The 21,443-nt window shown below is 40.4% G+C and overlaps 1 protein-coding gene across 3 annotated transcripts in view; it reads left to right on the top strand.

The window, feature by feature from the left end:
- VCL (vinculin) overlaps positions 1-21,443 on the top strand; it is a 110,254-nt gene that overhangs the window by 77,719 nt on the left and 11,092 nt on the right. For 2 of the 3 annotated variants that reach the window (XM_019444610.2, XM_019444612.2), the window contains exons 8-17: positions 178-325; positions 4,170-4,323; positions 5,526-5,701; positions 8,712-8,902; positions 10,828-11,027; positions 12,157-12,285; positions 15,938-16,087; positions 17,832-17,940; positions 19,057-19,359; positions 20,585-20,709. In XM_019444610.2, coding sequence (XP_019300155.1) covers positions 178-325; positions 4,170-4,323; positions 5,526-5,701; positions 8,712-8,902; positions 10,828-11,027; positions 12,157-12,285; positions 15,938-16,087; positions 17,832-17,940; positions 19,057-19,359; positions 20,585-20,709 — 1,685 coding nt within the window. The remainder of the gene's footprint in view (positions 1-177; positions 326-4,169; positions 4,324-5,525; positions 5,702-8,711; positions 8,903-10,827; positions 11,028-12,156; positions 12,286-15,937; positions 16,088-17,831; positions 17,941-19,056; positions 19,360-20,584; positions 20,710-21,443) is intronic. The other variant, XM_019444611.2, reaches the window with a different exon arrangement.

Below are 21,443 nucleotides of genomic sequence, written 5' to 3' on the forward strand. Positions count from 1 at the left end.
ACCTCACCCTCTGCTTATAAGGGCACTGCTTGGCTGTTAGCTATCGGATGTATTGCCTTCTATTCACTTGTCTTCAAAAAATCACCCATTCCTTCATGAATGAAATGACTTGTAAAGTATCCTTTCTAAATAATTAATATGTCAACAGTGAGGATATTGAGTATCTCTTTATTTTAGGGGATGCTGGTGAGCAGGCCATCAGACAGATCTTAGATGAAGCTGGAAAAGTTGGTGAACTCTGTGCAGGCAAAGAACGCAGAGAGATCCTGGGAACCTGTAAAATGCTGGGGCAGATGACTGATCAAGTGGCTGAACTCCGAGCCCGGTAAAATTGCTCTACTCTTACCCAAGTTAGGTAACAGATCGTATCTCACTCCTGACAAAGTAATTCAGAGACCAAGTCTCTGCTAATTTCCCTGTGTTATTTTTGACTAATGGACAACACAGATTTTATACTCTATTAATTCTTTCAAGATTGAAGTGAACTTCTCCTTTGATAAACTTTCAAAGTAGCAGATGCTTTGTAGCAAGGTTGAAATAGAAATAGAAATATGGTATCTTAGTTTCTAGCCATAGGCTTAGAAAGAATAAGGGACAGTGGTGAAGTCTGGCATGGGTAGCCATATCTTTTATGAAGGATGGGTAAAAAGAAACAAAGAGTGAAAACACTAGAATTATTTCATGTTATTCTAAAATCCAGTTAAATAGGTTATCCTGTAAGTTGGTTATTTGTAGACTTTTGAGTCTCTATTTCGTCATTATTCATTTGGTTTCATAATTCTTTTACTTCCTTTAAGACTTGACTGTTAGAACTTTTCCCCCTGTAAACTAAATCTATATAGTTTACTGTTAAGAAAACTCAGTATAATATAGGCTTCTTTGAAACTCAGCCATAGAGTTAATGCAGCTCTAAAAGATTATCCTCATTTTTATGGACTTTTATAATATCAGCATTGAGGAAAAATTGAAATATGAAATACTAGTGTAGATGAAGTTTAATTTGGCTTCAAGAAAGTCATGAAACATCTTGAGATAATTGGAATATATAGGGTCTCCATACAAACAGGCCTCAGAAATAACCCCTTGACATGTTGTACACCATTACACTTGGTTTCAAATGTATTAACAGAATAAACTTAAGAATACAGTTTTTTGGGGGTGCCTGTGTGGCTCAGTAGGTTAAGCAGCCGATTTCGGCCCAGGTCATGATCTCACTGTAAATTCAAGCCCCACGTCGGGCTCTGTGCTGACAGCTCAGAGCCTAGAGCCCGTCTTGGATTCTGTGTCTCCCTCTCTCTCTGCCACTCCCTCACTCATACTCTGTCTCTGTCTGCCTCTCAAAAATAAACATTAAAAAAAATTAAAAAAAAAAGAATACAGTTTTTTTAAAGTTTATTTATTTTTTGTAATCTCTGCACGCACGCAACATGAGACTTGAACCTGTGACCCTGAGTTGAAGAGTCACACCCTTTTCCGACTGAGCTAGCCAGGTGCCCCAAGAATACAGCTCTTAAAGGAGTGCTTCTTAACCTTTTTTGGATCAAAATAATTTTTATAATCTCATGAGAGCCATTAATCTTTATGTAAAAAGTTGCACATAAACTTGCCCCTATAGTATTATGTATAATTTCCCGAGGATCGTGGATTCACTGCAGTCCTGGGAACTCCAGAGGTTTCAGGTTTAGGATCTCTACCTTGTAGGGGAGAAGGAACTGCATAAATAAATGTGATCTCATTGAACCCAGTGAGCCTTTTTCTTCTGCTGTGGAGCAGTCTCCCCTGTCATGAGCATGACAGGAACTTTACAGAAAGGACAAAAAGAAGTTCTGTTCCCATTCGGAGAAATGCCAATGCAGTTTGACAAGATTCTTGGCTCTTCTAATTTCTCACTGCTGGCTCTTTTGTCTGCAGCCTTTTCACAGTGTGGTAGACAGTTTTCACTTGGAATTCTCAAATACACAGTTGTATGTGTTCAGAGAAAGATGAATTTGAGCAAGAGAACAAGGTGGCTGCTGTATGGGATCGGCCATAAATCTGTAAAGAGAAAAGGCTAGAACAGGGAAGGGAGCTCTGGGCCTTCTTCACACTGGAGTCTGCAATATCCTTTCCTGATGAAAGATTAGAAAGCTATCCCCCTGTTAGCTTTTCTTAAATATGCCTAGCTATTTAACATTTTAGTGGCTGAAACTCAGTAACAATTTCCTCATTGATACTCTTCTTTTCACCTAGGGTTTCTAGGTTGTAAGGATATATTTTTCCTCTCATGGGGCTCAGTAAACTTTTTATTTTGAATGAAAAATTATGTAGCCCATCAATATTTTTACATTTTCACAATTGGACTTTTATACTAACATGGTTTCTCATCATGAATTACTAGATATGAAGGAAAAAAGCAAATTAAATCCCCAAAGTCTTCCACTCCTCTGCACATAAAAGGGAAGCCTCAAGTACAAATAAAAGGTATATATATCTTTTATATACCTGGCAATAAATAGTATTTGAGTTCATTACTTCACATATTGGTTTAGATGAAAAATAAGGATGAATTTATTTTTTTAAGTTTATTTTATTTATTTTGAGAGAGAGAGTGTGTGTGAGTGGGGTGGGGCAGAGGGAGGGAGAGAGAGAGAGAGAGAGAGAGAGAGAGAGAGAGAGAGAGAGAGAGAGAGAGAGAATCCCAAGCGGGCTTTGCACTATCAGTGGGGCTTGATCTCACGAATCATAAGAACATGACCTGAGTCGAAATCAAGAGTTGGGCACTTAACTGACTGAGCCACCCAGGTGCCCCAATAAGGATGAATTTGAAAAGATAGATAAATGAATGACAGATCCATGCTACTTTAAAGGGGAGCAAAGATGTTTTGGAGTTCATCCTAAAATCAGAAGCTCAGGTTAAGAGGATAAGCCATGCCATTATACCAACTGATAAAGTTGCCACCCCATCATTGAGTTTACCAGACCGAGTGGATTAAAAATACCTGAGGGGTGACTGGGTGGCTCAGTCGGTTAAGTGCCCAACTCTTGATTTTGGCTCAGGTCATGATCTCACGGTTTGTGGGTTCGAGCCCTGTGTCGGGCTCTGTGCTGACAGACAGAGCCTGCTTTGGATTCTGTGTCTCCCTCTCTCTCTCTCTGCCCCTCCCTTGCTTGGGCTCTCTGTGTCTCTCTCAAAACTAAAAAAACATTAAAAAATTTAAAAAATATATGAGCTTATAAAAATGTGGCAAATCGTATTTTGTTATGACTTGGAAAGTCTCTTACAAAAAGAAAACAAGTTTCTAATAATGCTCATCATTTTTAGAAGTGTATCACTTTTGGGAGAGGAAAATAGTAAAATTAGTTCTTTAAGAATGTGATGGAAAACAACAGTTTCTTGTCACCTCAGTGACAACTGGTTTTGATATTTATAGATTGCATAGGAGTAGAAGGTAGACTTGAAGATTATTATTAGGTTCATTTTAATAATCATGACAATTTAATAACAGTAGTAATTATATGTTCGTACTTTATTGACATAGTGTTTTCAAGGTTTTTTTTTTTTTTTTTTTTTTTTTTTGCTTGAAGCCACTCTGTTAGGTAAGCAGGGCAAGTATTGTTACCTGCACACCCCTCATTTTATAAGTTACAAAGCTGAAGCCCATTGTAAACAAGGTTCACAGGTCCCAGGAGCCAGGATTTGAACACAGATCTACTTGGTCCTAGTGTCATGTGCTTTCAGTAATACTGTGCTTGCTGCTTCCTGAAACATTTTCAATGTATACTTGCCCATAAATAAGACAATCTAATGGGATTTTTTTTTCTAAAGCACACATTACTATGGTAACAAAACCCTTGTAGCAAGAAGATCACAAGCACATTTTCCCCCTGAAGTTCAGACTTGATTATGTAATCACCATCAAAAGGAGAATCATTATTATTGAAATTTGCAGGCTGGTCTCTAAAGTGGTTATGCTGTTCCAGGAAGCTAATGCATATTTTTAAAAGCCAAAGGAGAAAGTGGATGGTTTGGGTGTTTTGCTTTATCTCTTCTGTTTTCTTGTGCTATCCCAGATGTAGTAGGGGAAAGGAAAAAGACAAGCATGTTAACAAAAATGACATATTAGTGCTTCTCATGATATTTTGCCAGTAAGTATTTGAGAGAGTACAATGACAACATCTGTTTTGAGCAGAGGACAAGGAGCCTCGCCAGTGGCCATGCAGAAGGCCCAGCAGGTATCTCAGGGTCTGGATGTGCTAACAGCCAAAGTGGAAAATGCAGCTCGCAAGCTGGAAGCTATGACCAACTCAAAGCAGAGCATTGCCAAGAAGATCGATGCTGCTCAGGTAGTAATGATGGTTTTAAGGAGGGATGGGAAATAAAAGAGAAATGTTCCATAATTATTCTGCATCTCTCTCTCTCCCTCCCCCCCCCCCCATATATATAGATGGGTAGATAATGGGTGTTTCTAAGTGATGACTGATTCCCAGCAATTACCAATGTTAACACTTCCTCTACTACCACAGGTTTAGACTCATGTTAACTCTATTTTGAAATAGAGATCTTAATTTTGAATACTTTGATTAAAGGAAGTACTCTGGGGGGACCTGGGGGGCTCAGTCGGTTGAGTGTCTGACTCTTGATTTTGGCTCAGGTGATGATCCCAGGGGTGTGGGATTGAGCCCTGTATTGGGCTCTGCGCTGAGTGTGGAGCCCGCCTGGGTTTCTTTCTCTCTCTCTCTCTCTCTCTCTCTCTTCCTCCCTCTGCCCCTGTACCCTGCTTGTGCATGTGTGCTCTCTCTCTCTCTAAAATGAAAGAATTAAAAAAAAAAAAAAAAAGAGAAAGTACTCTGAGCACTAAGAAAATTCTAGTTCCTGGTATATATCACAGTATATAAAAGCTTTTCTTCATCTTAGAATTCACAACTGTATTTGGTCATAGCAATGTTAAAGGGTTAAAGTTTTCTGATGCCACTCTCCTGTAAAATGATTTTCAAGCAGTTCACAGAGAAACAAATGTTTGAGAAATTGAAGAATTAGTAAGGTGTGATTAAAGCAAAGATACGCTTGTGAAGATTCTCTTTTTTAAAATTTATTTTTATTAAAAATTTTAACGTTTATTTTTGAGAGACAGAGACAGAGTGAGAGAGAGGGAGGGGCAGAGAGAGAGAGGGAGACACAGAATCTGAAGCAGGTTCCAGGCCCTGAGCTTTCAGCACAAAGCTGAAATGTGGGGCTCAAACCCATGAACCATGAGATCATGACCTGAGCCAAAGTTGGATGCTTAACTGACTGAGCCACCCAGTCGCCGCTGAAGATACTTATTCTGATGGGGAAGGAAAAAAATCACTTTTAAGAAGATGGAGGATTGATTTGATTTTGCCCAAGCTAAGAACCTGTTTAAAACAGTAAGAATCAACATTGTAAAAGCGATCACTGGTGTGCCTTGTGATTACTTTTGAAATATTTCTGATGGCCTTGTCAGTTGAATGAAATGTGGTTTATGAGGAGATCACAGTGTGCTTTTTTTCCATTTTTATGTGTTTAGAATTGGCTTGCAGATCCAAATGGTGGACCAGAAGGAGAAGAACAGATTCGAGGGGCTTTGGCTGAAGCTCGGAAAATAGCAGAATTATGTGATGATCCTAAAGAGAGAGATGACATTCTACGTTCTCTTGGGGAAATATCTGCTCTGACTTCTAAATTAGCAGATCTACGAAGACAGTATGTATTTAACTTCTGACATTGCCTTTTAATCTCTGTCTTTTTTCCCCCAAGTGCATATATAGTTGAATGCTATAGGTTAAATGCACATGTGATGCTCTTTCACTGTATTCTTGTTGATTCTGTGTGACATGGCTAGGTCAGGTATTACTTCTGTTTTATTATTTACATAACTGAGGTTTAATGATTTATTGCTGATCGCATGGTTTTAAATTAATGTATTTAGGATGCTAAGAACTCCTTTTTTGAGATCCACTTTTTATTTCTAAGCTAGGACTTTTCCTGCTATATCATGTTTGTGGCATAACTGTTTCCCAGGCACAAGAGGGAAATATTTGTGGCTATCTAAGAAAAGATACTGTGGACTGTGGACAGGGGGGAGGGGGAGGAGGCATAAGAAGATGCTTTCTTCTCTCCCCAGCAATGTTATTTCTTATGTAACAGTTATAAAACATCCTTAAATACAATGTCCTCACCACAGCGACTGCTTTTAAAGGCTTTCATGGCTTCTACTTTGATTATATAAAGAGGTGTTGCTTTGTTCCTTTGATCAGTATTTTTCTCTCTTAAATAAACTGCTAAAAGAACATTAAAAAAGAGGACAAAAGTCGCTTCTTCTCCACCTCAGGCCTCCAGCCACTTCTTCAGGGATAACCATAGTCAAGTATCTTGTGAGGTTTGGCTTTTCATTTAACTTGCATGTTTCATTTCCTGTTCTTCCGTGGGAGAGTACCTAACCTTGTCTCAGTGACTTGTACTTTAGAATTCTTTCAACTCTTGTATTGACCAAGAGGACAATACTGGCTAAGAAAGCACACTCCTGCCTACCATGAATAGGAGATGGGTGGGAGCAGGGTAAACATACTTTAGGCAGGAGGTTGTGATAGAGACCAACTTAGCAGCTCAAGTTTGATTATATATCAAGGTTGATCATTTGGGAATCACTGTTTTATACCCCAAATCTTGAGTTGTTTAGGTAGAGAAAATAATTTCATCATTGTAAAATATAATGTCTATACAGTTAGGTCTATGTTTGTTAATATTAACCCATTAATATAATCTGTTTACATTATCACTAGTTTAAAATACTCAAAGGAGAAACTGTTTTAAGGACCAGAACACGATTCCATATACATATCAGGCACTCATTAATGTTTCTTAATGATGAAGAGAGAATTGATGCTAATGGTGAGAACAGCAAACCTTCCTGTGTGGTCATATGCCATCATTACTTATTAGTATAACATATACATATCCATAGCTTCCTGACAGTGGGAGTAGCCACGATCAGAACCAAAGTAAATACCTTCTTTGTCCAGCTTTGTAATGGAGAAGGTACTGAAATTTAAAATCACAAAGAAGTTCTTCAGAGAATATCTAAATTAGTTGTTCTGGCTGGTAGGCTAACATTTTCATTTTTACAGGTGAGGCAGATAAGATTAACCTGAAGTTTTCTCTAGGTGGACTTGAGAAATAAAATGTGTCATATTTTTTATATGTTCATAATGGTTAGAATCTGAAGTCTTTGGAGTAGGGTTTTGGGGGCAGAAATCTCCCTTTGTGATACATAATTGTGATTCTGTTTTTATTTCTGTATTTGGTTACAAGAAACTCAAGAAAAAGTGGAGGTCAGAAATGTGTAGTGGCATCTAATGTCTAATGGAACTTAATAGTTTGAAGTATGGCCAGGTCTGGTGGCAACTGGAAACTACTCCCTCTGTTTATTAGTAGCTGTATGGCATGCTGTCTGCTTCAGTCTGTGTGTTGATTTTGTTTATTTGGGTTCTTTGTCTAGCTTTGCCCTACCATGGCCCAGGCTTTCTAGTTCCAGACCCACCACTAGTTGACTATGCAGTGTTTTTGAAGCATGGGCCAAGGACAACATACCTCAGAACCAGCTGGGAATCTTGTGAAAAATGTATAGCCTGGACCCCACTGTGTTTGCAGTGGGGTGTACTTAATCATAATCTCTTCTGGTGGTGCATTTAAAACTAAGATCCCAGATGACTTTTATGCACACTGGAATTAGGTTCCTTGCTTGACTGTGTTCATGTTGTCTTTGAGTTAGATAACCAGTTCAATCGGTTATGGCAAGAATTGGAGAATTATTTTGATACCAATGTAAGTAGCTAAGAGTGAGGACTCTGAAGTCATAGTGCCTGGGTTTGAATCCCTAGTCCACCAAAGTAAGTGATAGGATCTTGGGTAAGTTATCCAACCTTTTGGTACCTCACTTTTGCTTTTTGAATAATGGGGATAATACTGGTATCTACCTCTTAGGTTTGTCATGAGGATTAAATAACATGAGAGTGCTATTTACTATCAGAGTTGGGACTCAAAAAATTGTACTACTTACTACTAGTTCTATAACTAGTACTGTAACTGCTTCAACTACTGCTATACAACATACATGGCTACTTGGGCCCACCTAATCCCTGAGGGAACTAGTGTTTTCCTTGATGGTCAACTGAGGGGTCAGCCAATGTAGTGATTTTTTTTTTTTAATGTTTATTTTTGAGAGAGAGAACGAGCGTGCGCGCGTGCGTGAGCACGAGTGGGGAGGGGCAGAGGGAGAGAGAGACACACAGAATTCAAAGCAGGCTCCAGGCTCTGAGCTGTCAGCACAGAGCCTGACACAGGGCTTGAACTCACAGACCATGAGATCATGACCCGAGCCGAAGTCGGATCCTCAACCTACTGAGCCATCCAGGTGCCCCACCCCCCCAACTTAGTGATGTTTGATTGAGCTCAGCTAACCAAATGGTTGAGCTTGATTGAGGTAGATTGACTCAAACTCATATTTAATGTTTTAACTGGGATAATGCAATCTGAATTTAAATGATCAATTTCTTACTTTAGTGCCAAATAAATAAACCACTCTCCTTCCAAACTAAGCTAATAATAATCATTAGCAATTTGGCATCTCATTAGCATTTGTGTAGCAATTAAAATCCTCTCACTGTAAATAGTGTCTATGACAGGATGGCTTTTTTTTTTTTTTCCTTTTCAGGGGGAAAGGAGATTCCCCAGAGGCTCGAGCATTGGCCAAACAGGTGGCCACGGCCCTACAGAACTTGCAGACCAAAACCAATAGGGCTGTGGCCAACAGCAGACCCGCCAAGGCAGCTGTCCACCTGGAGGGCAAGATTGAACAAGCACAGCGGTGGATTGATAATCCCACAGTGGATGACCGGGGCGTTGGTAAGGCCATGAGTGCACTTAACCCTCCATAAACTGGTCTTAGTGAAAATAAGCAAGTTGTTGGTAGAGATCCTGTTCATCTGAAATTAGGTGCAGAAGGGGTTCTTCAGCTACTGGTGAGTAAATCATCCTACAGTGTGACTCCATTTCCAAATATAGCCCATAAATGATACCTGTGGCTTATTCAAAAAGAATTTGTGAGTAAATGATTTTGCTGTGGGCAAATAGAAAGGTCCTCAGGTTGGAATCGAAACTTTGAACTAATTATTTCCAGTCTATGTGTACTTCCATTCTGTTGTATTTCTATTACACTCATTGGAAAATACCCAGCTAAATGTAGTTTTTGAAAATAAGTAAGAAGCACTTAGCTACCAAGGTTATTTTCATTTTTGAGGGCTCCTGCATTACACAGTCACCAGTAGAACTGAAAACCTAAAATTTTGATTTTGGGGAGTTTTTAGGGATGAATCTATAAGAAGTTAGGTCATATTATGATAGCAAATCTGCTGAAGCTGAAAGATCTGTTTACTTCATTTACTATTTTTGTTGAATAAAAAGATTAATTTTTAAATTGGTGATTCCCAGTTTTGGGAAGTCAGACAGATGTATAATTTACTGCGGGAGGAATAAACTGGTATAAACGTTCTGAATGGCAATTGAGTATTACATATTAAAAGCTTTAAAAAAGTTCATACTCATTGACTTAGCAATTTGACTTAGAGGAATTTATTATAAGAAATAATTAGACATGTTTCTATACAGAGTTACATATGAGAATGTATATAAACAGTATAAATGTTTAATAATAAATGATCAATAATTATGGTTAATATGATAAAATATTACATAGATGTGTAGATCATGATTTTTTAAGAATACTCAATGATGCGGAAAAATGCTCCCATTAAATAAAAAGAGGCAAGGAATAAAAGTTAATGTAAAGTACGATTTCAGTTTTGTAAAAGAGAAATGTGTATTTGTATAGGGACATGTAGTGCATTAAAAAAACACTGAAAGATTTGCAATAACATGGATGGATCTAGAGGGTATAATGCTAAGCAAAATATGTCAGTCAGAGAAAGAGAAATTCATATTTAGAATTTAAGAAATAAAACAAATGGGCAAAGAAAATAAGAAAAAACAAAAAAATAGAGAACTTAGAGAACAAATTATGGTTGCCAGAGGGGAGAGGGGTGGGAGATGGCTGAAACAGGTGAAGGGGATTAAGAGTACACTTATGGTGATGAGCACTGAGTAATGTATAGAACTATGGAATCACTACATTGTACACCTGAAGCTAATATAACACTGTGAACTATACTGGAACTAAAATAAATAAATAAATAAATAAATAAATAAATAAATAAATATTAGTAGAATAATTTTTAAAAAGACTGGTAGGAAATGTTCAACTGTATCAGTCTCTGAGGATTATGGGTGGATTATCTATTCTTATTTATACTTTCCTGTATTTCCTAATTTTTTTTCTATTGTTAGGGGAAAAAAACCCCACTAAATGTTTTTATTTAAAAAAAACAACAGGCATAGCTGGGTGGCTCAGTCACTTAAGTGTCAGACTCTTGGTTTCAGCTTGGGTCGTGATCCCAGGGTCAATGGGATCGAGCCCCGAGTTGGGGCTGACTTGTACGGAGCCTGCTTGGGATTCTCTTTCTCTTTCCCTCTCCTCTCCTCCCCTCCCTTCCCCTCCCCTCCCCTCCCCTCCCCTCCCCTCTCCTCTCCTCTCTCTTTCCCTGTCTCTCTGCTTCTCCCCTATGCATGCGCACATGTGTCTCTCTCTCTCTTTCAAAAATAAGTAAACTTTAAAATAAAACAAACAACAACAACAGCACAATAGTTTACCACAATGGTACTGCAGTTGCCTTCTCTGGGTCTCTGTAAGTTACAGTGCTTTCCTCTTGATCCAGGTCAGGCTGCCATCCGGGGTCTTGTGGCCGAAGGGCATCGTCTGGCTAATGTCATGATGGGGCCGTATCGCCAAGATCTTCTTGCAAAGTGTGACCGTGTGGACCAGCTGACAGCCCAGCTGGCTGACCTTGCTGCCAGAGGGGAAGGAGAGAGTCCTCAGGCGAGAGCACTTGCATCTCAGCTCCAAGACTCCTTAAAGGTAGAACTTTGGAGCACACATTATTACATTTCTATGCTTACTATTATTGAAAAATGGGAGGGGAGAGATTTTTAAAATATACAATTTCTTGAATCCAGGGAAAGTGAAGAGTGTGATCAAGGAGCATATAATGAAGTCTAGAACTTACTAGGAAAAAGCTCACCTGTGTTTGACTGCAGCTGAAGTTGTTTTCCAAGTCTCAGTCAAGCAAGACCTCTTTTGTGATATTTGTTCTACCATATGTCCTCTGTGTTTATTTATTTGGTCAATATTTTTCTTAAAATGGACTCCCTTTTTAAATTTAGGTGGATTTATTTAAAAGACAACTTTATAATAATCATGAAAGCATGAGCTTGATGTGCTAGTTACATTTTTCCTAATATTCTTTAGAAGAAAACACATAATTATCAAAATGAAAACACTGTTCTATCTAACACCTAACATCATTTCAGGTATCGTGAGTGTCACCCACTTTGAGAAGCAGTGGGAGTGACTGAGACTTCTTTCTATAAATCCAGAAAACTTAGATTGGACTAAGTGTGATAACTATGAAAAGGAACCTTTTCCGTGACTTATAAGAATCGTCTTTAGATTATGTTAAGAAATGGGTACATATATTGGTTATCAAGTTTTTCTAGAAACTTAACTGAAAAAACATGTGTCAGAAAAATTTCCCGTTCTTAATTTCTTTACTCTTAATGTAAGAAAATGCTTAGAAATATGGCACTGCATCTGCCAAACAATCCTTACAGCTTCTGTGGCCATGATTAGGCTCCTCCAACATTGGGAGTGGCGAGGAACTCTGTTTACATTTCAGGGTCTTCTATTCTACCCCATGAACCTCAGTACCATTTCTTAGAAGCCACCAAGAAAGGAAGTAAGATTTCTTGTTTGGGTGGAGAATGTGGGTGCTGTCTTACCTCTCCTACTAGACATGAATCTCTTAGAGGGTAGGATTCATATCTTAGACCTGTTCCATGCTGGTTCAGTGCTTTGTACATAGTTATAGTAAATACTTAATGAAAGATTAAATGAAGGAATGAATGAATGTGTCACTAAAGTAAGGATATTGGCAGATGTACCTTTTGGACATTTTTGGTAATTTTTATTTGTGAACAATGTTTTTAAGGATCTGAAAGCCCGGATGCAGGAGGCGATGACTCAGGAAGTATCAGATGTTTTCAGCGACACCACAACTCCCATCAAGCTGTTGGCGGTGGCGGCCACTGCACCTCCTGATGCTCCCAGTAGGGAAGAAGTGGGTATCTGGAGTCTTCCTTTTCTTCTGTTGGCCAGCCACACACACACACACACACACACACACACACACACACACACACGCATGCATATTTATATATATTTGGATATTTGTAAAGGTAAAATTTGATTTCAGTGTGCATCAGAGGCAGTGGTTGGGAAATTGTGGGTGAAGGGTGGAAGGGCAGAAGAGGAAAGGCCTTGCTAACTCTTCTTTTAGTTATCAGGTGTGTCAGTTAGTAATGTCTTTAGGACATTTCTTGAGTTGTAAGCTGTAGAAGACCTGACTATCAGAGAAGAAAACAAGTGGGTTTTGTTTTTATGGTGTAACAAGAAACACGGACATAGGTAGCCCTGGCATTGGTTCAGCAGCTTGACACTGTGACAGCTGGCATTTCTGTGATTTTTTTTTGGTCTTTTCCTAATGGTGTGAGATGGCTCTTGTAACCCTATGCATCATGTTCAAGGCAGGAAGAAATGAGGGAAAGGGCACTCCAGTCACAACTGTCCCTTTTATTAGGGCATTTTATTCTCAACGCAAAAGTCAAGGTAGTCCTTTTAAATGATTTGGTGTCATTCTTCTACTCACCCCCTTCCGATGACTCCCTCCTGTCCCAGAGGGAAGCCAGGATCCTTACAATAACAGTAAGACCAGTGATGTGCTGGTAGACTGGCACTCTAGGAAAGAAAGCCTAAAAACCAAAAAGCCCTGATTTGTAATGTTTGTTTGTTTCCATGATGTAAATATTCCCGTTGTGGCTGTTTCGGTGTGGAGTCACTGAAAGCGGTTGGGAAGAAATGGGTGCATTTGCCTCTTATGAGCTGGTGTGAGTGGTTACGGTGACTTCACACCACTGCATCTGGTTCCCCTCTACCTCTCTGACATCATGTTGTACCACTCTTACCCTGCAGGCTGCTCTGTCTACACTGACTTCCTTGTGTTGTGTTCCCAGCATGCCATGTTTATATTTTCCATGTTTGAACCTTGGGGCTGTTGCACTTGTTCTCTCTGTTCCTCCCATAGATAATTACATGTATTATTTATTCTCTTCCTTGAGCTTCTACTGAAATACCACTTTTGGGTCACTGCCCAAGATAGCATCCCTACCCCGCCCCCAGTGATTTCCTAATCTCCATATCCTATTTTTCTCCTCAGCATTTATCAACATTTGACATGTTTGCCTCATTTTTTGTTTGTCTGTCTCCCTCACATTAGCATGAAAGGCCGTGTAGGCAAGGAATTTGTTTTGTCATACTTTATTCCCAGTTCTTAAAACAATGCCTGGGACATTGTTGGTATTGAATGAATGAAAGTAAAGGTTTTCCCAGAAATCCTCCAGGTGGCTTGCTTATGTTTCATTGACTCCATCATATGGCTGCTCCAGCTGTAGAGGCATCTAGGAAAGCAAATATTGGCAGCAAAGAAGAAGGGGTTATTGGGTCAGGCACCCAAGACCAGGTAGCATTGGTGGGTTGGAGGTGTGTGTTATTCTTACTTGCTGATGACCCCCATTTTCTTTCTCTGGCCTGGGTGTAGTTCGTTCATGGTCCCCTTAGGCTAAGATGATTTGCTATGTTTTTCAGTCCAGACTTCTCTGAGTTTTGACGAGTAGATCAAGTCTCTCCTGGTTATCCCCAATTTGATGCTTCGTTGGGACATCAGCATGTGTTGTCCTTTTCCTATTCTCTCTCTCTTGGAAATTTGGGAGTTGCCATTGACTCTTCTCATACCAATAAATAACTTAAGGCAAGCTAATTTGATCTCACAAATATTTCTTGAATCCTTTACGTTTTCCATTCACACATTGCTGCAGCTCTAGCTCTGATCCTTGTCCCCTGCTGCCTAAATGACTGCACAGCTGTGACTCGTCTTCTTTGAACCTGTCACCAGGCCACCAATAAAATAAAAACAGAGATTTGACCTTCTTATCCTACCCCTTCAGTGAGTCTTTCCTTTCACATAGGATAAAGTAGCACTGGGATCTACTTCTAATACTCTCTCTAAACCTGTTTCCCACAAACCTCTGCCTCTCAGTTCATGCCCCAGCAGTACTTAATTTCTTATGGTTTTCGGCATACTCTCCCCGTTCTCCATTCTATGTCTTTGTTCTTTTTGTCTCTGCCTAATTATCTTCCCCTTTTTCTTTTTTGGCTAATTCCTATATATCTTTTATCCTTTAATCTTTTACTTCCTGGATAAGGTTAAGTGCCTTTCCTTTTGCTTGCATGGTATCTGCTTAGTTTTATGATTGTACATAGCACACTCTATATAAGTATCTGTTTACGGGCCCTTTTTACATCTGAAGGATTTGAGCTTCTGAGATGCAGAAATTGTGTCTTAATCATTTTTGTATCTTTAGCACCTACTCCAGGGTCTGGCACATAGTAGGTGCTTAGTAAATTTTGATTGAGTGATACAAAAAGCAGGCTAAGTGGCCAGTTAAGTCAGAGGGAGCAGCAGACAAGGCTGGAATTGAAATGACTGACTAGGGTAAGCAAAAGCCCTGTAGATCCAGATTATGGGAGACCAGCCAAGATAAAAGGACTGAGGCCAGGAGAAGGGGACTAGGAAATCAGAGATTTAGACAAAGATTCTGAGCATTAAATGGCAAGAACCAGGTGGCTGAACCCACAAGAGGCCATTATGGGGAAGAGACTTGTGTGGGTCAAGACAGCACCCTGGCAAGGAGACTGGAGTCTGCTGTTGAACCAGGAGGGCTTGAGGGCTTTACAGGTGGTCTGCCCTGGTCCCTGTGTATGGGCAAGTAGACCCTCAGGAGGAGGCAAAGGAGAGGATGGATTCTGTCAGGCAGTTTCTGATATGCTCTGTGTGGAGTGTAAACCTGACCCAGCACTGCTTGGTATGCCTTGCTTCTTCTCAAAGCATTGTTATCTAAGCAAGTGACAGAAGAGCTTTTGTTATTTTATCTAAGTTAAATAGTCTACTTCATTGTATGCAACTTTGCATAATATCCATGTCAACAGAAAAGCTAACTTTTTTCAAATTTGAGAGCTGAATGGACAATTCAGTAGATAGGTTTTTTATTTGGGATAATAAAAATCAACCTTCCCTGCCCTAGTGTTAGGCCCCATTGTGAGCACCAGCTATCATTTTTCTCATGGAGGTCAGGGGCAGAGTTTTTACAACATTAATGGTAATGGATATGTGAGCGAATCTGCCTTGAGGAGGCTGGAGTTCGGGTTAGGACTGTGGATATTCTTGGCTCTTAATGCACCCAGCCACCTGCACTGGAGCCTCGAGTGGGTTTGTCTCTCTTCTTCAAACTCCAGGATAAGACTTTTGGGAACAGGGATTTTTGGTCTTCACCTTCTGTGAAGTCCTTGTTGTAGACTTCACAGTGCTGTGTGTTCTGTCTGCACTTGGTAAGCATTGGTTGAGCTGAAATTCAAGGGTGTGTGGGTGTGCGGGTGTGCGCATGCACGCACATGATGCCTGTGGCCAAACCTCTGAGGAGATAGAGCAAGGCCAAGACCTGGCGATTGATTGTTGTCTTATTAACTAGGGTTTGATGTCATCTGTGAAGTCTTTGCTTGAGTGGTTGCTGCCTCTGCTTAAAGTGAGAATTTTTCTTAGGCTTCCTGACCCATTTGATTGAAATAAAGTTTCCTAATGTTTTTGTTTTTTTCTCAAGGTATTTGATGAGAGGGCGGCAAACTTTGAGCACCATTCGGGAAGGCTTGGTGCCACGGCGGAGAAGGCGGCTGCTGTTGGAACTGCTAATAAATCCACAGTGGAAGGCATTCAGGCATCAGTAAAGACAGCTCGAGAACTCACACCCCAGGTAAAATTATGCTTGCTTTTTATTGTTTCAATATTCACCCTACAGTGTTCAGTAAAGGTCAATTATAGAACAGTTTCTATACATTTTTGAACACTTATTGTAAATTGTCGTGAAAGAAACACACTCATAGTCTCAAAATCATTTTTATATTGTTGTAGTTTTCTGTAATGATCATAGATTACTTCTGAAAGTAGAAAACTAATAAAGTGACCCCTCACCCACACTCATAATTAGGGAAATATTTGGATAATCTTCAGAGGTTAGTCTTTGAATTTTAGAGCTTTTGCCTTTCCCTGCATCTCTTTGAGGATATTTTTTAAAAATTCGGTTGTGTTCATAACTTGTTTTCTTTTTTCTACTTCATTATATAACCAAGTTATAGCCAGTATGCTGTGAATAATATAGTAATCAAATTATAGGAAACTCATCTTTTTAAAATTGATTTATTCAGCAGATATTTATTGTGTACCTGTAGTATATTAGGAACCATGCTAGGCTTTACACATCTGTGATACTGGCTTTGGTGGGAACATGCAGGGAGAGATTTAAAAAAAAAAAGCACACCTTTATATTGTTTATCTTTTGCCCACATGGCATGTTAACAAGTTAGATTCTCTTGAAAATCATACATGTCCAACTTCTAAAAAACACTTCCATAAAATATGAACATGAGTAACTTTCTTTAAAAACTTCCATAAAACATGGAACATAAAACAGGATTTCTGCATAAAAGTGAGATTTCTAAAAAAGAGAAACAGAAAACTAAAGATACCAATGATGGAAAGAGTAAGGATTTTGGAGACAGATCTGGACTTGAATCTTCTGTGACCTTGAGTTTCCTCATCTGTAAAATGGGGAGAATTCCTTCCTAGTGTATCATTTGGAGGATTAAAAGGATATGCGTACAGCCTGTAACTAACCAAATACTCAGGAAATGTTAGTTCCTTCCCCAACTGCTATACCTGATTAACTGGGAGCTCTTGAGCAAGTCATTTACATTTTGCATCTGTAAAGTGGAGAAATTACCTGACCTGTCTCATAGGGTTGTTGTGAGGATTCAGTAAGATAATAGATGTGAAAGTACTTCTTTAACTGTATATAGTTACTTTTTAAAAAAAAAAAAAAAAAAAAAAAAAATTTTAACGTTTTTTTTTTTAAATTTATTTTTGAGACAGAGAGAGACAGAGCATGAATGGGGGAGGGTCAGAGAGAGAGGGAGACACAGAATCTGAAACAGGCTCCAGGCTCTGAGCTGTCAGCACAGAGCCCGACGCGGGGCTCGAACTCACAGACCGTGAGATCATGACCTGAGCCGAAGTCGGACGCTTAACCGACTGAGCCACCCAGGCGCCCCTATAGTTACTTTTTTAAAAATAAATATTCATAATCAGTTTTAAGTAATTTTTAGTATCTTTCTTGGTGATGATTTTTAAGGTGGAAGAGTCTTCCCAAGGGCTTAAACATAGGTCAGTTTGGTATATGTTTGGAAGTACCAAGTGAATGCCATTTACTTTGTCATTTTATTACCTTCCCCACATCAGGCTGTGACTGTAAAATCTTCTGCAGGGGCCCATTTGGGTGAGATGTTTATGAGACCAAATCTAATGTGTTCAGCCTGAAAAGAGACTTACCCATTTTTGGCTTTCTAGCGCCATCTGTAGGTAGAGAGGGGAAAGCTTTGCTGAAAGTTTGTATTCCAGCGGGAGGGTGCCCTGAGGTTTAAAGGTTGTTTTGTCATTGACAGGTCGTCTCAGCTGCTCGCATCTTACTTAGAAATCCTGGAAATCAAGCTGCTTATGAACATTTTGAGACCATGAAGAACCAGTGGATTGATAATGTAGAAAAAATGACAGGTAGAGCTGTGTGCAGAGTTCTTACTGTCTAATCCTTGAGGAATGAGTTCTGAGAAACTCGAGTAGGACTGGTTATATTACTTAGCTGTAATTGGATGAAGGGACGGTCATGTGCCCGACAGTGTACTTGGCCCTGATTAAGGCTGCTGAGCAGCGGCGGCTTCTCATTCAAGCCTTGCAATTTTGTTTGAAGAGAGGCTCTTTGAGTCTATTTTAATGCTGCCCTCCCTGTGTGATGTTTATTGTTACAGCTCCTATCTTCTCTTTGAATAGTGCCTTTGCTCAGTCTGAACCAGAGTTTGGTTTCAGAGGCTGGGAGGCAGTGTTTGTGGATACAGTAAGTGTCCCTGTCATTTTCAGTGGGTTCACATTTCAAGGAACCACAATAGCTACCATTTAATTCAACTTGTCTCAGAGTTTCCTCCAACTTATCAAGTACGTAGTTTTAAAAAAAGGAGAAACCAACCGCCAACAAACCTGTGTCTGTGCAATTGAAGTGGCACCTCTGAATCTTCATTCTCTGTGGAGGGAGGGATGGGAGAGGAGGGAAGAAATGAGGAAGGCAGGCTCTTCGGCTTCCCTGCAGAACTTGCTGGGACAGGGTCCGTAGCAGCCAGAGATGAAAGTGGAGCTCCTGAGGTATCGTAAGAGAGGCAACGGAAACAAGAAACAGGTGGTTAAGGTTATTAGACTCCTCTGAGTGGCTCATCTTGGGCACTACAAGCTGCCAACAAGCAACAGATGGCTGGGGAGTGAGGCAGAAAGGGAGAAAATGTTATTAACACAACGTGGAGATGCGGTAAAGGCTTGGGACGCAATCCTTGTTTCCTCCTGATGTCGTTGCAATTCTGGTTGTCTGTTGTAGCCACAGGAAGGCCAGTGACCACGGTGGTACGAATGCTATGACTCTATATGGCCCTCCCGGTCTCCATCTTCACTTTTTTTTTTTGAACTAAGGTATTCACCTGGAAGCTTCTGATTGTAGAGGAAGGGCTTAGAGCTGAAGGAGAGAATTCTGGGTGTTAGACTTTCACGTGAGAAACTTGAGTGGACAACAGGGTTTTTGAGTCTCTCTTCTAAAATAGAAACTAAATTACATTCCTTTTCTCCTGACAGGGCTGGTGGACGAAGCTATTGATACCAAATCTCTGTTGGATGCTTCTGAAGAAGCAATTAAAAAAGATCTGGACAAGTGTAAAGTGGCCATGGCCAATATTCAGCCACAGATGTTGGTCGCTGGGGCAACCAGCATTGCTCGCCGGGCCAACCGTATCCTGCTGGTGGCTAAGAGGGAGGTGGAGAACTCTGAGGATCCCAAGTTCCGTGAGGCTGTGAAAGCCGCCTCTGATGAATTGAGCAAAACCATCTCTCCAATGGTGATGGATGCAAAGGCTGTGGCCGGAAACATTTCTGACCCTGGTAAGCAATTCATGGTGTGGTTCACCTCACTTGAGAGGTTAACTCAGGAAGCCAACAGAGTGGTAAGACGATATGCACCCACCCGCAACCACCGCATACAATATCTGGGAGCCGAAACTGCAGATACTTAGTTTGAGAGTGCTAGATTAATCTTTTCATGTCCAAAAAAAAAATATTGCACAGACTAATTTCTGCAATATTGCAGGTTTGTTGCAAGTTAGTTTCTCTGGACCAACTTTTCTGTGCTTGTCTGATTAGATACCCCCTGGTCCTGTTTACTTGTTGTTTTGGAAATTGCCCAAAAGATGCATGATAACCAATGCATAACTTCTTTTCTGCTTTTCTTAAAATGCTTTTACTCTGTTAAACATTTTCTGTTTCTGTCAAATTGGGAGGGCTTAAGTTGACGTGTAGATCTCCTAGGTGAGTGTCCTCATCCTCTACCAAAGAGTCTGGACTTTCTTTAGCTGAACTTTGAGCACGTTTTCAGTATTACTGAAGATGTTACCACTCCTTTGGTTAGAAACATCGAATTCCTTCCTGTTCTGAGCATCCAGTGTGTCTAGCCTTGTCTGTGAGTAGAATGCAGTCAGTGTAAGGGAGTGGGTAGGAAGGGCTGCCCTATTCATCCCTAGCCCAGGCAGGATCTTTCTGGTATCTCGAACCCACCATCACTAAGGACACGCTCAGGTTCCTAATTGGAGTTTCTAGTAGTTTGAGGAGAATTCTTGAATTCCCGGTGACTGGACACTGTAGCAGCAGCAGCTCAACAGAGAGGGTTAATACACTTAATGCCAAGGTGAGCAAAGGAGTAGTGAGAAAGATGAGACAGACTCCAGGGAATGTATGCCCAATCTGAAACTGACATCTCCCCTGTTCTGAGTTAGGCAGGCATATCTCTTGACTGGTTCATCATAAAAGAGGTGATGAGCACCACCTGAGCCCAAAGTGATCACGCCCAGGAGTGTCTTGAGTACTTGTTAATTGTACAGGCAAGAAGGCACCCTGCACCACTGGGAATAGCTGGCTGTGACCCTTCTGACTCTTTGTATGCCTCGCGGCTTCTGCCCTGCCCTTACCTCCTTTCCCCTTCAATCACTGCCTGTGATGCTTCCTGGCAGCTTCACATCCAGCTTTTGTTAATAGAAACCAGTTCTTCTGCTGGACAGACAGTGCTCCAGGGTGCTGACCTGCCCAGCTGAAAGTGAGGGCTTCTTATGTTTAGGCCTGCAAAAGAGCTTCCTGGACTCAGGATATCGGATCCTGGGAGCTGTGGCCAAGGTCAGAGAAGCCTTCCAACCTCAGGAGCCTGACTTCCCGCCTCCTCCGCCAGACCTTGAACAGCTCCGTGTAAGTAAATTCAGAGTGATGGGGAGAATTGAGCAGAGGGTGTTGGGACTCTAACAAGGGGGAGGTTGGCTGTGTTCTGGAGCCTCAGTTGCCAGCGGTCTTTTTTTAACTTCTGCTTAAAGCCTAGTTGGATGCACAAGTTGACTTTCATCTTTCATTCTGAAATTAGTGGAGTCCTAACCCCATGGTTCTGCATGGGGCGTGCTGGGTAGGTGGGGGTCTGTGGGGTTGGCCTGCTGTGTTGGGGACTGATTGGAGCAGAGGAACTGGCTTTGGTAAGTGTGCATGTGATGAGTGATGAGGTAGTAGTAAGTTAATGAAGAGTGGGAAAATAATCTTGCGGTGAGATTTTCTTGTGTTCCCAGTTGACAATGGCAAACTGAAGTGGGTACACTCTTGTGTGCATTCTTTGTTCCTTTACTTGACTTTTTTTTTTAGTAACAAAGTAATACAGTCTCTTTGTTTTCAAGTTTATTTTCCCCCCAACTATCATGTAAACTCTTTTGACGCACCCCAAAGTACCATAAATTTATTCTTCCATAAATCAGTGGTTTAGAAAGAGGCTTAGCTGGGCAATATCTTATAGATACAAATCCTAGAATAGGAAATAGTGATTATTCTAACCAAGTATTAGAAATAGCTGGACTTTGGGAATAGTTTATCAAGGCAATACTTTGATTTACTCTCCTTGACTTACTTTGCCATGTTTAATGTCGATAAAAGATGTAAATTTC

Source organism: Panthera pardus, unplaced genomic scaffold, assembly GCF_024362965.1.
Source record: "Panthera pardus isolate Hobbes unplaced genomic scaffold, ASM2436296v1 HiC_scaffold_22, whole genome shotgun sequence".
Taxonomy (NCBI): domain Eukaryota; kingdom Metazoa; phylum Chordata; class Mammalia; order Carnivora; family Felidae; genus Panthera; species Panthera pardus.